General features: G+C 46.7%; 1 protein-coding gene and 1 non-coding gene across 7 annotated transcripts; one reads left to right on the plus strand and one right to left on the minus strand.

The window, feature by feature from the left end:
* Positions 1 to 4,219: 4,219 nt before the first annotated feature.
* Positions 4,220 to 4,292, minus strand: TRNAR-ACG. Its single transcript has one exon. It is a non-coding gene; the product is annotated as a tRNA-Arg (tRNA).
* Positions 4,293 to 4,407: 115 nt separating this feature from the next.
* On the plus strand, positions 4,408 to 13,451 carry PRMT5 (protein arginine methyltransferase 5). 6 transcript variants are annotated; one of them, XM_011930888.1, is made up of 17 exons: positions 4,408 to 4,835; positions 5,384 to 5,502; positions 5,788 to 5,873; positions 6,354 to 6,488; positions 7,183 to 7,295; positions 7,430 to 7,479; positions 7,688 to 7,851; positions 8,947 to 9,108; positions 9,277 to 9,354; positions 9,445 to 9,503; positions 9,590 to 9,712; positions 9,799 to 9,974; positions 10,800 to 10,909; positions 11,116 to 11,209; positions 11,392 to 11,508; positions 11,715 to 11,779; positions 12,921 to 13,451. In XM_011930888.1, exons 1-17 carry the CDS (start codon positions 4,777 to 4,779, stop codon positions 13,071 to 13,073), a joined length of 1,863 nt encoding a protein of 620 aa, XP_011786278.1. In that variant the 5' UTR covers positions 4,408 to 4,776; the 3' UTR covers positions 13,074 to 13,451. The 6 variants fall into 6 exon arrangements, with proteins under 6 accessions (XP_011786278.1, XP_011786280.1, XP_011786281.1 ...); XM_011930887.1 differs by having other exon boundaries at positions 4,414 to 4,750; XM_011930890.1 differs by lacking the exon at positions 5,788 to 5,873 and having other exon boundaries at positions 6,400 to 6,488.
* The last annotated feature ends 2,409 nt before the right edge of the window (positions 13,452 to 15,860 follow it).

A 15,860-nucleotide genomic window follows, 5' to 3' on the forward strand; every position in this document is an offset into this window, starting at 1 on the left:
GATGGTCTTGATCTCCTGACCTTGTGATCCGCCCGCCTCGGCCTCCCAAAGTGCTGGGATTACAGGCTTGAGCCACCGCGCCCGGCCTATAATTTTCTTTATGTCAGTTTCTCACATTTTTCAGTAAAGATAAATATTTTATAGTAGTGTTACTGTTACCACTGTGAATGGAGAAAATAATAATCAAAATACCTAATATGTATTGAAGGTTTACTATGTGCAGGGTAGCTTTGAAATGCTTTACTCTGTTAACTAATTTAATACTCATAATAACTTTATAGGAGCTATTATTTACATTCCCATTTTGTGGATGAGAAAACTGAGGCCAGAAGGGCTAGGTTCACAGTCCTAGTAAATGAATGAACAGGGCTTTAACCTCTTGCTATCTGGTTTAGCAGGCCATACTCTTAACTATCATATTATTGGGATTTTTTGAAATCAATTATGTCTTTTAACTGGTTATTCTTAGTACATGAGAAGCTACAGATTTATTTTATACTTATCTTGCATCAAGTGACTTCTCTGCATTCTAGTATTAATTCTCATCATTTTAAAATGGATTCTTATGAATTTTCTATGTGTACAATCATATCATCTACAAATAATGATAAATTTACCTCTCCCTTCCTAAAAGTTGTAACCCCCTTTTTTCTATTTCCAATCTTATTATATTGGATTTTTCAGAATAATATTAAATAACTCAGTGATGAGACTAGATATTCTTGTATCTTTTTTTTTTTTTTAAGAAAAGTTCTCACTATGTTACCCAGGCTGACCTCGAGCTCCTGGACTCAAGGGATCCTCCTGTCTCAGCCTCCTGAGTAGCTGGGACTATGGGCACTTACAACCATGCAGGGTAGCTCATTTCATCTATGTTGATCTTATATATACACATATATGATGAATATAAAAACTATTAATATTTATGGCCGAGTGCAGTGGCTCATGCCTCTAATCTCAGCATTTTGGGAGGCCAAGTTGGACAGATCATGAGGTCAGGAGTTTGAGAGCAGTCTGGCCAAAATGATGAAACCCTGTCTGTAATAAAAATACAAAAAAAATTAGCCAGGCGTGGTGGCACACGCCTGTAGTCCCAGCTACTCGGGAGGCTAAGGCAGGAGAATTGCTTGAACCCAGGAGGTGGAGGTTGCAGTAAGCCGAGATCGCGCCACCGCACTTCAGCCTGGGCGACAGAGCGAGACTCTGTCTCAAAAAAAAAAAGAATACTTATAGAAAATGCAGTTAACATACTGTGTTCTGTTATTTGACAATTAACAACTGTCAAATATTTTTTGTTCGGTTTATTTTTGACCTATTCTATAAAGAAATTTGCTGATACCTTTGTGTTAATTATTGGTATAAACCCTAATTGGTTGTGTTATATAATTACTATATTAACATACTGTTAAGTTTTATTTATTAATTCTAAATATTTTAGGAATCTTACATTTATATCCATAAGTGAGGGTCTATAGCTTTTTTGGGAGTGTTATTTCTGACAGATTTTGATATTAGATGTGTTCTGTCTTCATAAATAAATTGGGTAGTTTTCCATCTTTTTCTATGTTCAGAACAGTTACTGCTTTCTATTCATTTTGACAGATAAACACTGTATAATAGAGATGACAAAAAAGAGAATGCAAATCTGCACAGATTATTTTGCCTCAGTAACTCTGCCACTTTTATAACTAGAAGACAGCCTTGATTGTGAAAAAGCAATTTGGAGCAGTAGGAGGGTCAAACAGGCCATTATTTTGGTGTTGAAGAGTGTGGCTGGCTGGGCAGGCACAGAGGTGACTGAAGGTGGGCCTGGGGAGGGAGGCAAGCACTGAGGGAGTAGGGGAGAACAATAGAAGATGAAAAAAGGTTTCCAATGGGCTAGAGGTGTTTAAACAAGGACAAAAGAACAAGATAAGGTGGAAGAATTGGGCTTGAAAGTGAAGAAAGCCGGGGGATAAGTGGGAGCATTATCTGGGAATGGGGACCCCTTTCCTCCAGAAAGTCTCCAGTGCTCCGTCCTGTTGGTCACTGGCTCCTGTTGGAGACAGTAACATTATTTCTCACCCAGGGTATTTGCCCTTCTGTCCCACCATTTCCCTATCTTCATCTCAGCCAAGGCAAAAGCCCCATAGTATAACAGTGATTCACATGCTTCTGGGCCCAAAAGCTCAGCATGCAGGGCAGAGCAAAGCAGAGCATAATGTAGACTTCACCAACTTTGACTTAACACCTAGGGACAAGACCTGTTCAACGTGCTCTATTTCTTTTCATTCCTTCCCTTCTTGCTCCTCTACAACTCATGTAGACAGACCCACGGTTACATGCTGTTTTTTATGGCATAGGAAAGTGCTATAGGAAAGCCTGAGAGCAACGTGGTATGGAGTTACTGAGAAGTGTTCAGCATGATGCTAGCCACAATGCTAAGGCCATTTGGAATGAAAAGACAAAGACAACACAGACCAAAGAAATCCAGCCCATGTAAACTTACTTTAGGGTTAGTCAGAAATTCTAGGCTCTTTTTACATGAATCCTTTAGAAAATTATCTTAACTGATGGCAAAACTGACATTATTGTTTTATAGATTATCCTCTCTCCCTCTCACCCATGATGGGTTGGTTAACAACCAACAGAGCAGCTACCAGTTTGACATCAGGAGCGAGATGCCAGGAGCACAGATGGTCCACAATCTAGACAATTAGCTTCTAAAGAAAAAAAAACGTCTAACAAGTCTTCCGTGAATGTAGAGTTTGGTTGGGCACAGCTAGGGCAGAGAACAAGCAGACCTCCTCAACAACTCTTTCTTTTACCTCTTAAAATGCCGGTGAAGGCCGGGTGTCATGACTGACACCTGTAATCCCAGCACTTTGGGAGGCTGAGGTGGGTGAATCACCTGAGGTCAGGAGTTTGAAACTAGCCTGGCCAACATGGTGAAACCCCATCTCTACTAAAAATACAAAAATTAGTCGGGTGTAGTGGTACATACCTGTGGTCCCAACTACTTGGGAGGTTGAGGCAGGACAATTGCTTGAACCTGGAAGGTAGAGGTTGCAGTGAACTGAGATCATCGGCCTCCCGAGTAGCTGGGATTACAGGCGCCTGCTACCACGCCTTTGGTATTTTTAGTAGGGACGAAGGTTTTGCCATGTTGCCCAGGCTGGTCTCGAACTCCTGACTTCAGGAAGTGCACCCGCCTCCACCTCCCAAAGTGCTGGGATTACAGGCGTGAGCCACCACACCCGGTGGGTTTTCCAGCTTTCATTCTTCTGGGGCACTTGCATTGCACCCAGGGTTCCCCAGAATTTATCCTACCCCACACTCTTTTCGTATTTCCTATGGCTCTGTCCCCAATGAGCTATGGTGATCTCAGTCTCATGACCTCAGTTCTTTCCTCTGGCGACCTCCATCTCATCTGGTTCAGATCACTGTTCATCCAACTTTCTATTACACAGCGCCCCCTAGACGTTCAGTTCAGCATGACTAAACCCAAACCCTGATTTCCCAAACCCTCTTCTCGCATTTCTCTCTCACTGCATGGACAGAATCCTAGGCATCACCTCTGACTGCTTTCTCAGGACTCCCTGCCAGTCGGTCCCTAGGTTCTGCCAGCGGCGCCTGCGTGGGGCCTCTTGTATCGTGTTCTCCTCTCCATCCTTGTTGCCGAGCCCTCAACACCAGTGGGCCCCCTGCCTTCAGAAGTTCCCATTTCCCTCCCTGTGTCTTTCCTTGCTTCCTTTCTTTCCATCTCTCTAGCAGCTATTGACATGGGAAAATGTAGATTCTCTCTGGCCTCCACGCCAGCCAATTTCATGACTGCTGCCCACTGTAATTAATGAATTCCTTTTCTCTATCTTGAAGTGTGTGTGTGTGTGTTTAGGCGTTTATTCACACCTTTTGTGTTTGAAACACAAAACACAAATCACTAGGAAATAGTAGCTGAGTTAGCAGTTTATTTTAATATGTAACATAATACGGTGACAAAGCCCACTTTAATAGCACCAGCCATTAACCCTGTTTTCTCAATGTTCATATGGACGTAAATAATGACACAAGGAAAACACTTTTGAAGGTAGTTACGGGAAAAGCTGACATTAGATGGCTGCAGAACCCAACCAATTTAGGACCTGAAAATTAAAGCGTTAAGATAATAAAGAAGCTTCAAACGATGACAAGTAAGGAAAATCAGAAAATGCTCATGAAGTAGAATCATGAGCAGCCCCGCCGAGCCAGCCAGGAGTCGAACCTGGAATCTTCTGATCCGTAGTCAGACGCGTTATCCATTGCGCCACTGGCCCTGAGACGAAAGTGTTTTCTTCCGTGATGCTGCTTCAAGGTTGTACTGCAGGGTTTCATGGGAGGTGTAGTCTCTCAACGGAGTTCTGCAGATACACTAAGCATTCTGGGAGATTGAAGTTCGTCAGGAACCAGACTCTGAGATTGGTGGATCTTCAGGAGCCACGCCGTACGCCACTGCGCAGCCCGCGGATTGGCGGGAAAAGCCACTCCCCATCCCTCCCGTTCGGGAGCTGTGGCAGACGCTCTGGTTGTTAAGGCGACTCGTCCCGCCTTCTGGGTCTCTAGTTTGGCTTTGTGATTGGCTACTAGTATCAAGGAATCCCGGCGTGGACAGCGCGAGGAAAAAGATGGCGGCGATGGCGGTCGGGGGTGCTGGTGGGAGCCGCGTGTCCAGCGGGAGGGACCTGAATTGCGTCCCCGAAATAGCTGACACACTAGGGGCTGTGGCCAAGCAGGGGTGAGGGCCGGACCTCCACGAGCGGAATGCAGGGTCTGAACTCGGGGACGGAGAAGGGCAGGCTAGTCATCCCAGAGAAACTGGGGTGAGGGGGTCGGCTAGGATGAGGAGGGGAGAGACTATTACTCTTTGGAGGGGAGAAGCCTCCGACCCAGTAACGTGAGGAAAAGAACTTGTGGGGGGCCTGTGGTCACTGAGTCCCAAAGTTGGGAGAGTTGTTGAGTAAACTCTAAAGGGCTCTGGAGGTCGCGATTATTGTCTGGGAGTGGGAGGAGGTGTTAGGGGGCAATGGAAAGAAGAGGCAAATCTTGACGGGGGAGGCATGAGCAGAACTGGGGCAAATCTGGATGTGATGGTCTTGGAAACATAGTGACACCTGAGGAGAAAAAAATTCTACTTGTGGATTTCCATCGTTTTCTCCTTACTCATATTTCCCATGGCTGTGTTTTGGGGAGAAATTGAGGCACAGTACAGCAGAGATATCCCCCAAGGTGGTCTGAACTCAGCAGCCTAGTAGGGTGAACTGATGGCAGCTGAAAGGGCTGTGCAAAATCAAAATAGCCTAAATCCAGTTGCTTGGCTTTCTGGCACTGCTGCTCTCTTTACATGATTCTGGGTCTGTCGCGGTTGTAGGTTTGATTTCCTCTGCATGCCTGTCTTCCATCCGCGTTTCAAGAGGGAGTTCATTCAGGAACCTGCTAAGAATCGGCCCGGCCCCCAGACACGATCAGACCTACTGCTGTCAGGAAGGGGTAGGGACCATCCCATATGCCCCTTAATTATTAGAGGCAATAACAACTTCTGCTTTATCGGGGCCCCGATTCTTCTCCTTTTCTGACTTGGATATATTTGTTAGTCCCTGGGATATAGATAACTTGTTTTCTCCTTGCTTCTCTATTCTGCATCAGGCTATCCCGTGTCTATGTAGAAAAAACCTTTGTCTCTCATTTCTACTCTCGATTCCCAAAACTAAAAATTGAACAAGTAAAGTGCTGAACCTTATTCAGTATTTGTCTTTCTTGGGTGGGGGAGTGCAGACTGGAATACGCTAATTGTGGGAAAGCTTTCTCCATGGATTCGTCCAGACTCAAAAGTGGAGAAGATTCGCAGGAACTCCGAGGCGGTAAGACTCTTTGACTTCTCTGCTGGATCTTTCTAACCAAGCTGGGTAGGGAGAGTGGACCCCTCCCACCCCCAATAACTTGGTAAATCAACTGATACAATGAAATTAAAGGTATTAGGCTGGACCCCATGGTGCACACCTATGATCCTATCACTTTGGGAGGCTGAGGTTGTAGGATCACTGGAGCTCAGGAGTTTGAGACCAGCCTGGGCAGCATAGTGATACCCCATCTCTATAAAATATACAAAAATTAGCCAGGTATGGTGGCGCATTCCTGTGGTCCCAGTTACTCAGGAGGCTGAGGTGGGAGGATCAGTTGAGCTTGGGAAGGTTGAGGCTGCAGATGAGTGGAGATTGTGCCACTATACTCCAACCTGGGTGACAGAGTGAGACTTTATCTCAAAAAAAAAAAAAAAAGAGAAAAGAAAAGAAAGCTATTTGCTTGTTAGCGCAACCTTTTCCTCTTCATCTCCATTCCAGGCCATGTTACAGGAGCTGAATTTTGGTGCATATTTGGGTCTTCCAGCTTTCCTGCTGCCCCTTAATCAGGAAGATAACACCAACCTGGCCAGAGTTTTGACCAACCACATCCACACTGGCCATCACTCTTCTATGGTATAGCTAAGGGGCTCCTTTCCTGCTGCATATCATAGTAGTCAGATTGTGCTAAGTACTTTCTTGTGCCTAGCCATTCAGTGAAGGGTGTGTTTGGCAGAACTGAAGTATCAGTATTGCCGGGCACAGTGGCTCATGCCTGTAATCCCAGCACTTTGGGAGGCTGAGGTGGGCAGATCGCTGAGCTCAGAAGTTCGAGACCAGCTTGGGAAGCCTGGTGAAACCCTGTCTCTACAAAAACAAAAACAAAAATAAAAAAACACAGATTAGCTAGGTGTGGTGTCACATGCCTTAGTAGTCCCAGCTACTTGGGAGGCTGAGGTGGGAAGATGACTTGAACCTGTGAGGCGGAGGTTGCAGTTAGCTGAGATTGCACCACTACACTCCAGCCTGGGTGACAGAGCCAGACCTTGTCTCAAAAAAAAGGTCAGTATTGCGCACCTCTCCATCTAAAAGTGGTATGAAGAGAGTTTCAAAACATGCAAATGTAATTATTTCGGAAACTTACGTAAGATAAGGCAGATATTTACGTAAGGATCTATACATAAGGTACATGTTCACTTACAAAATCACAAATTGGGAAAAGCATATAAAGGGATTAATGAGGTCTGGATGAAGTTTTTTGATTGAGGGAAACTTTCTGGAGCCAGTGAGTTCAAAAGAGTGTTCTAAAAGGGTGACTGTTCATGTGCAGTTCTGGATGCGGGTACCCTTGGTGGCACCAGAGGACCTGAGAGATGATATAATTGAGAATGCACCAACTACACACACAGAGGAGTACAGTGGGGAGGAGAAAACATGGATGTGGTATGTCTCCCTTTGCTGCTGTGATAGGGTGAGGGGAAGTACAGGGTGAAACCTGTAGGGAGGTCTCCTTGAGCTATGGTGATTGGTCGGCCATATCTAGTTGACTGTACTTTTCTGTATTTGACTCTGAACAGGTGGCACAACTTCCGGACTTTGTGTGACTATAGTAAGAGGATTGCAGTGGGTGAGTCCATGAGAATCCTGGGATGGGTGTTGCTTCTCTGACCTCCCGTGAATAAGATTCAGGAATTTTGTATATAGTATACAATTTTGCTACTTACCCTCTGTCTCAGACTGCCTTTCTCTTAAAGAGGTAAACAGATTTTTCATAAAGGAGCAAGGAAGGGTTTCTTGCCTGGCAGTGGTTGACAGTTTTTCTTTGTCTCATATAGCTCTTGAAATTGGGGCTGACCTCCCATCTAATCATGTCATTGATCGCTGGCTTGGGGAGCCCATCAAAGCAGCCATTCTCCCCACTAGCATTTTCCTGACCAATAAGAAGGGATTTCCTGTTCTTTCTAAGATGCACCAGAGGCTCATCTTCCGGCTCCTCAAGGTGAGTGGTAGGAGGGTTCTAAAGGTGGTCCAGCTATACATCTTGCCTTATTTACCTGTGTATGATCGTTTTTTCCTGTGAGGCTGACTCTTTCTTTGGTTTCTGTGTAGCAATTTCAGTGAAGTTGGGAGTCTTGAGAACAAAAAGATAAATGCCAGTAATAGCCCTAGAAACCTTTCAAAACAAACCAAACCTCATGAGAACTTTGCAGAAGGTTTCATTTAGGAAGTTACAGCAAGGATCCATGAGGCTCTTTGGGTGTTGATGATACTTTTATGGCATAAGAGGGCCTTTTTTTTTTTTTTTTTTTTTTTTTTTTTGGAGACAGAGTCTCACTCTGTCACCCATACTGGAGTGCAGCGGTGCAAACTCAGCTCACCAGAACCTCTGCCTCTCAGGCTTAAGCAATTCTCCTGCTTTAGCCTCCTGAGTAGCTGGGATTATAGGCGTGCACCACTGCTGCCTGACTAATTTTTGTATTTTTAGTAGAGATGGGTTTTACCATGTTGGCCAGGCTGGTCTTGAACTCCTGACCTCAAGTGATCCACCCGCCTCAGTCTCCCAAAGTATTGGGATTACAGGCGTGGGCCACCACGCCCGGCCAAGAGGGCTTTTTACAAATTTACTGAAACCTCATGCTGCCTTTGTTGGTATTGGAACAGATGCTAGAGAACGGGTTGGTCTGGGCCAGGCACAGTGGCTCACGCTTGTAATCCTAGGACTTTGGGAGGCTGAGGCGGATGGATCATCTGAGGTCAGGAGTTTGAGACCAGCCTGGCCAACATGGTAAAACCCTGTCTCTACTAAACACACAAAAATTAGCCAAGCATGGTGGCACGCACCTGTAGTCTCAGCTACTTGGGAGGCTGAGGCAGAAGAATTTTTTGACCCTAGGAGGTGGAGATTGCAAGTAAGCCAAGATCACGCCATTGCACTCCAGCCTGGGCAACAGAGCGAGACTCCGTCTTTAAAAAAAAAGAAAAAGGAGAGCTGTTGATCTGGGCCGTATTTTACACTGGGCTCTTTGGCCATATACCATAATATTCCAGAATCTTGGTTTGCGGGCTGTGTCTGATAGTCTGACTTTTCTTACAGTTGGAGGTGCAGTTCATCATCACAGGCACCAACCACCACTCAGAGAAGGAGTTCTGCTCCTACCTTCAGTACTTGGAATACTTAAGCCAGAACCGTCCTCCACCTAATGCCTATGAACTCTTTGCCAAGGGCTATGAAGACTATCTGCAGTCCCCGCTTCAGGTGGGTCTGGAGTGCATGGAGAGTAGGAAGGTGGGGTGAAAATGTATCTTGAGAATATATACCTCCAAATATTACTAAAGCTCAGAAAGCGGTGGAAAGTTTTTGATATTTTAGTGCATTGTCCTTTGCCAGAAACTGGCTAACTTTATCCTTTTCCTCATTCATCAGCCACTGATGGACAATCTGGAATCTCAGACATATGAAGTGTTTGAAAAGGACCCCATCAAATACTCTCAGTATCAGCAGGTACTGTGTGGTATGCAGGGTGAGGAAAGCACAGGGCTAGCATGACCGGGAGAGACTGGGATTACAACCATAGGATATTCTCTCCTCCAGGCCATCTATAAATGTCTGCTAGACCGAGTACCAGAAGAGGAGAAGGATACCAATGTCCAGTGAGTGCTTTCCCCTCAATCCCAGGGACTTGCATACCTACATTTGTATATGCCAAGTCTGCTTGACTCTTCCCTTTCTTTCTTAGGGTCCTGATGGTGCTGGGAGCAGGACGGGGACCCCTGGTGAACGCTTCCCTGCGGGCAGCCAAGCAGGCTGACCGGCGGATAAAGCTGTATGCTGTGGAGAAAAACCCAAATGCCGTGGTGACGTGAGTAGCAATCTGCTTGCTGGGAAGTTAGTCCCCATTGCCAAATTTCCTTAACATGTCTCCTCACCTTATTGTCTCTATTTCAGGCTAGAGAACTGGCAGTTTGAAGAATGGGGAAGCCAAGTGACCGTAGTCTCATCAGACATGAGGGAATGGGTGGCTCCAGAGAAAGCAGACATCATTGTCAGCGAGCTTCTGGGCTCATTTGCTGACAACGAATTGTCGCCTGAGTGCCTGGATGGAGCCCAGCACTTCCTAAAAGGTGCCCCCAGGTTGGGGTGTAGGTGGAGGGTGATGATGGATGAGACATCTACCTGGGAGGAGGGTACAGGGTTTAGGGAAAAGTGAGTTGGACCTGGGTCACATCATATGAGTTTGAGAGCTACTGCTCCACTGCCTCTGTGCCTTTAGCAAAAGAAGTCATCTCTTCAAACCTCAGTGTTCATATTTGTAAAATGAAGGGAGTGGGCCAGGTGCTGTGGGAGGCCAAGGTGGGAGGTCAGGAGTTCGTGACCAACCTGGGCAACGTGGCAAAACCCCGTCTCTACTAAAAATACAAAAATTAGCCAGGCGTGGTGGTGCATGCCTGTAATCCCAGCTACTTGGGAGGCTGAGGCACGAGAATCGTTTGAACCCGGGAGGAGAAGGTTGCAGTGAGCCAAGATTGTGCCACTGCACTCCAGCCTGGGCAACAGAGCGAGACTCCGTCTCAAAAAAATAATAATAATGAAATAAAAAATAATGAGGGGAATGGACTCCTTGAGCTGACATATGTACCCTGAGTTTAGCTTTCATCAGGAACTTTTGTGGGACTTTGTGACCCCACAAAAGTTAAGAACTACCAGATTAGACTATCTTGGGTTCTTTCAGTTTTTATCTGTGTAAATTAACCTAGAAGTGGAATCATCCGTGACAGTAGTTGGAAGGCTGGCTTAGTAATGTGACAACATGCATTTGTCTCTTTCTTCCATGCCCATGCCAACGTTGGTTGGTTTTGACATGGGAGGTTTGATCCTTCTGATCCTTCAGTTAGTACAGACACTCATTTCCCTCCCTCTGGAACTAATTTGACTCTCCTGCTGTGCAGATGACGGTGTGAGCATCCCCGGAGAATACACTTCCTTCCTGGCTCCCATCTCCTCCTCCAAGCTGTACAATGAAGTCCGGGCCTGTAGAGAGAAGGACCGTGACCCTGAGGTAAAAAACCACTCTCTGGAAAGAAGTGGTACTCTTTAGTCCTCTTCTTTTTCTGTATTTACATCAGCTATTTTCTTCTGCTGGGGATGAAGAGGCGAAGAAGTTAGGGATTGGGGAAGCACTAAAGTAAAACTTTTTTTAATCCTTGGGGAAGTAGGTATCTCCTGTCTGTCTTCCCCAACACTCTCTCTCTTTGTCTCTGACAGGCCCAGTTCGAGATGCCTTACGTGGTACGGCTGCACAACTTCCACCAGCTATCTGCGCCCCAGCCCTGTTTCACCTTCAGCCATCCCAACAGAGGTAGATTCTTTTATGACTGTCCTCTGACTAGAGGGGTGTGGGCTTCTTCCTTCCTCCTGCTTTCTTCCCTTGCTGTCCCTAGTCTGCCTTATCTACTCTTCCCTTCCTGGGTCTTGCTCATGCTTTACCAAGTTGTCTAGAGCTTCTGGCCCCTTGTCATCCACATGATTATTTCCTGACAGATCCTATGATTGACAACAACCGCTATTGCACCTTGGAGTTTCCCGTGGAGGTGAACACAGTACTGCATGGCTTTGCAGGCTACTTTGAGACTGTGCTTTATCAGGACATCACTCTGAGTGAGTGTCTAAGGCAGTGGATGGCAGAATATGAGGGTGTGCTGCCTGGGCAGCTTATATGTACATGTGTCATTTAGATTTATGGGGGGCCCAGTACTCAATGAATGGAAATCTTTGTTTGTGTGATTAGAGAAGAGACCCTCTTCAACATAGGCAAAAGGCACAGCCATGGAGACCTCTGTTTTTTCATTATTTTGTCCACACAGGTATCCGTCCAGAGACTCACTCTCCTGGGATGTTCTCATGGTTTCCTATCCTCTTCCCTATTAAGGTAGGAACTGCTTTTAAGACTCCGTAGGTTAAGGAGTAACTTTTGCCTTTGGTGTTGTGCCTCTTTCCTTCTCCCAGGAAGATAGTTGACTATATGACTCATGTTCTCCTGATTTCATATGCTCTTGGATCCCAGTGGTAGGTGTTGGGAGTATTTGCAGTGGCCTTCTGCCTGGCTTTCCCGCATCTATTCTGGCTACCCTTCTGTCCTCTACTTTGAGCAACAGCCATCTTTTAAAAACTCAAATTTGATCTTATCTCTCTCATCCCCCCCGCCCCCCCCCCTTTTTTTTTTTTAAGAGACAGAGTCTCGCTCTGTCACCCAGGCTGGAGTGCAGTTGTGCAATTTCGGCTCACTGCAAGTTCCGCCTCTCCGGTTCATGCCATTCTCCTGCCTCAGCCTCCCTAGTACTTGGGACTACAGGTGCCCCACCATGCCTGGCTAATTTTTGTGTTTTTAGTAGAGATGGGGTTTTACCGTGTTAGCCAGGATGGTCTGGATCTCCCAACCTCATGATCCACCCGCCTCAGCCTCCCAAAGTGCTGGGATTACAGGCGTGAGCCACCGCGCCTGGCCTGATCTTACCTCTTTTTTGCTTAAAACTTTTCAATGCCTTCCCATTGTCTTTAGGATAAAAGTCAAAATCTGGAACATTGCTTGTAAGACTTGATGTGATCTAGTGTTTGCTTGCCTTTGCAGCTCCTGTCCCCTTGCTTACACTGCTTCAGCCTTATGGACCTTCTTTTGGTTCTAATTGTTGATCTTCTTTCCTACCTCAGGCTTTCTCATGCCTCTCTTTTGCCTGCAGAGCTCTTTGCTTGTCTCTTCACACCGTTAACCTATCTTCTAGGTCTCCTTTAAACATTTCTATTGTGAGATAAACTTTCTCTGACCTCCTAGACTAGGTTAGTGTTCCCTTTCATAGGTGTTTTTCTAGCACTCTGTACATGTTCACAGCACTCACCACACTTTTGATTATTTGTTCAGCGTCTTATTGTTTAGCGTTCTGATAGGCTTCAAATAACTTTCATGAGGGTTGGGACAGTCTTGTCATGTTTATCATTTTATCTCCACACCTACCTTAATACACTGCCATGTATAATTCATTAGCTCCACCCTGAACCTGTCTTTCTTCTTACAGCAGCCCATAACGGTACGTGAAGGCCAAACCATCTGTGTGCGTTTCTGGCGATGCAGCAATTCGAAGAAGGTGTGGTATGAGTGGGCTGTGACAGCACCAGTCTGTTCTGCTATTCACAACCCCACAGGCCGCTCATATACCATTGGCCTCTAGCCCTGCGTGCAAGTGTCCAGAGCCTTGGAAGCAGCTTCATGTTCTGCTCCTGTAGTACAGAAGGTGCAGTACATCTATAGGCTGTGATTCCCCTTGCCCATCAGAGAGGAGCATTTCAATCTGCTTTCCTGCCTTACATCAAGGTGGGCAAGGGATTATAATTAATTGCAGGGCTCAAGCCACCAATCTGTGAAGACCTCAGGCCAGGGGGTGAGGAATTAGTGCTGGATTCGAAGCTACGCACTCAGCCTCAAGAGCTCCCTGGAATATCCCTGAGAACATGGGGTTTGAACAGATGTTCAGCCCTTCTCTGTTCTTGTTTTGATGGTTTTGTGTAAGAGGAAATACAAATAAAGTTATAGCCCTTTCCTGCACTACCCTGCCGCCCCCTGCCGCTGTTTTCCCACACCTCACTTAGACCCAGGCATGTTCAGATCTGTCCTCTTACCCTATCCAAGACCTAAAGGGGCCTAGTTGTATTCCCTACTTAGAGAGCTGAGCAATGACTATTGTACTCCTGGATATAGGCCTTTCTGACCAATTACAGTGAGCTCTTGTCCATTAGAACCTGTGGTTAGGCTTTTCTCTGGGGAGGAGGCATAGAGTTTGCCACCTTGGGAAAAGATGGAATAGTGAGGGAAGCCAGTTTCTCTTCCTGTATTCTTGAGCTACTGCACTGGCAACTGGTTACTTCTCCTTTGTTACCTCTTGGGAAGGCTGGAATCCATCCAGGAATCTCCAGCAAGAAACTACCAATTTTTTTGAATAAAACCACAGGTTTACAGTTTGAAGTCCGTAAGAGGTCTAGTCCAATTTTCCATTTTACAGAGGGGGAATTTGAAATGGGTGCAATGATGTGATATTAGTATCCAAGTCAGAATTGGAAGTCCGGTCCTCCGACTCTGGCTCTCCCCATGTTATAACCAGCTACATTTTTGGTAGCTACAGTAGACCACAGAAATGTCTAGGGGCTCGTGGAGGCCCTTGAAAAGTGAGGGTGGACATCACTTCCTTCTTTACCGTTAGAGGACTCAGTACTGCTACATACAAGGAGTCACCTGAGAAACTTTCAAATTTACCCTTGCAGTGGGAAATGTGGGGGCACTGATTTGAACGGAAGTTATGATCTGTGGGAGCAGGCTATGACGATAGGGTAGAGTGTGGACCAAGACAAGTCTGTGGCAAGATCTGCTTTTCCCAGGTCCCAAGCAGCGAGGTCAGGAGAGGTGGTCGGGAGGGTTGTTTAGATAGCCGGCTCAGAACGGGGATTTGGAGTTCACCATCTCCGGACGTGAAACAAACGCCGCTGTTCTCTACAAAGCTTAACCGTAACGACTGACGTGACTCCTTCAGCAAATCCGAATAGGGACGGCCAATGCCTCGTTGGCTCCGCCCATCGCACTGATCTAGTCAACTCGAGCACCGGGAGTGGGGTCGGTGGCTCCTTCACTCCCGTTCTCCGTCCCGTTTTCCCCGCCCTCCGCAAGTCATTTAACCAATGAGAGAGTGATGGGCGGCTACCAAAGGACGCTTCCATTTTCTGGAGTCTCTGGGGTTAGCCAATCAATGGGAACTCGTTGGTTGCTAAGACGCAGTTGAGTTTGCTCCACCCATACTTAGGACGTTAGCCAATGAGAACCTGTACTTTGGACGGTTGCCGCGAAACCAGTGAGGTTACTGCCAACGCTGGGGTGTCTTAGCGCATGCGCAGATTGGGTAAGGTTCGGGAAGACGGAGGGGCTTCCGCCATTTTGCGGGAAGAGGAGCAGCTCTACCTGCATTGCTGCTTTTCTTGCTTAGACTCTAGGAAATATCCGAGCTTCACTCCCCACAACATACCGAAAGGAACGGAGAGAACCGGGACCCCCCTGCGGGGAACCGGAACTGGTGAGAAACCCCAAAACCTGGTCCCCACCAGACGTCACCAATGCGTGACGTTGCTGCACGGCGCCTCCCCCTGACGTCACGGGCAGAAAATAGCGTCACGAAGAGATTCAGGGGAACTTTTTTTTTTTTGAGACGGAGTCTCGCTCTGTCGCCCAGGCTGGAGTGCAGGGGCCGGATCTCAGCTCACTGCAAGCTCCGCCTCCCAGGCTTACGCCATTCTCCTGCCTCAGCCTCCCGAGTAGCTGGGACTACAGGCGCCCGCCACCTCGCCCGGCTAGTTTTTTGTATTTTTTAGTAGAGACGGGGTTTCACCGTGTTAGCCAGGATGGTCTCGATCTCCTGACCTTGTGATCCGCCCGTCTCGGCCTCCCAAAGGGCTGGGATTACAGGCTTGAGCCACCGCGCCTGGCTCAGGGGAACTTTTAACGTTAAAAAAACCTTTGTTTTGACCTTGAAGTGTTAGCTACTTAAATGTAGCCCACTGGCACGACTTTAGAGGTGGGCACCCTCGTGGCTGTATCCTGCACCGATAAAGATGCGGTTTCTAGAATTCTGTGATTGTTCTTTCTGGGTCCCTGCAGCTGTGACACTTAGGGTCGCCCACACTGGAAAGGGAGCATCGACCCTCCGCGGCCTGAGAGGACACACATCATCAGTTTCAGTCACTGGCACCACTATTCAGAGAGAGAGAAGGGAATTGAGCTTTCTTCCTCAATCTCTAGTCTGTCGAAGATTCATGTTCACCATGTTGACCTTTATGGGCTTTTCCCTTTTAACTTTTTCAAGCACCCATTCCAGGAGGCGTTTGATGAGGCCACACATGAAGATTGAGCTCTGGGACACTGGCTCCCGCAGAGATTGTGCCAGTTGGTTGCCTATAGGACCTTTTTTTTTTTTTTT

Source organism: Colobus angolensis, unplaced genomic scaffold (assembly GCF_000951035.1).
Source record: "Colobus angolensis palliatus isolate OR3802 unplaced genomic scaffold, Cang.pa_1.0 Scaffold88, whole genome shotgun sequence".
Taxonomy (NCBI): domain Eukaryota; kingdom Metazoa; phylum Chordata; class Mammalia; order Primates; family Cercopithecidae; genus Colobus; species Colobus angolensis.

Excerpts from the sequence above, each read along its gene's own strand:
- PRMT5 (XM_011930887.1), top strand. The coding sequence starts at position 4,641 with ATGGCGGCGATGGCGGTCGGGGGTGCTGGTGGGAGCCGCGTGTCCAGC. Across the intron at positions 5,503-5,787 it reads CCTACTGCTGTCAGGAAGGG|ACTGGAATACGCTAATTGTG; the intron begins GTAGGGACCATC and ends GGGGGAGTGCAG. Across the intron at positions 9,975-10,799 it reads AGCCCAGCACTTCCTAAAAG|ATGACGGTGTGAGCATCCCC; the intron begins GTGCCCCCAGGT and ends CCTGCTGTGCAG.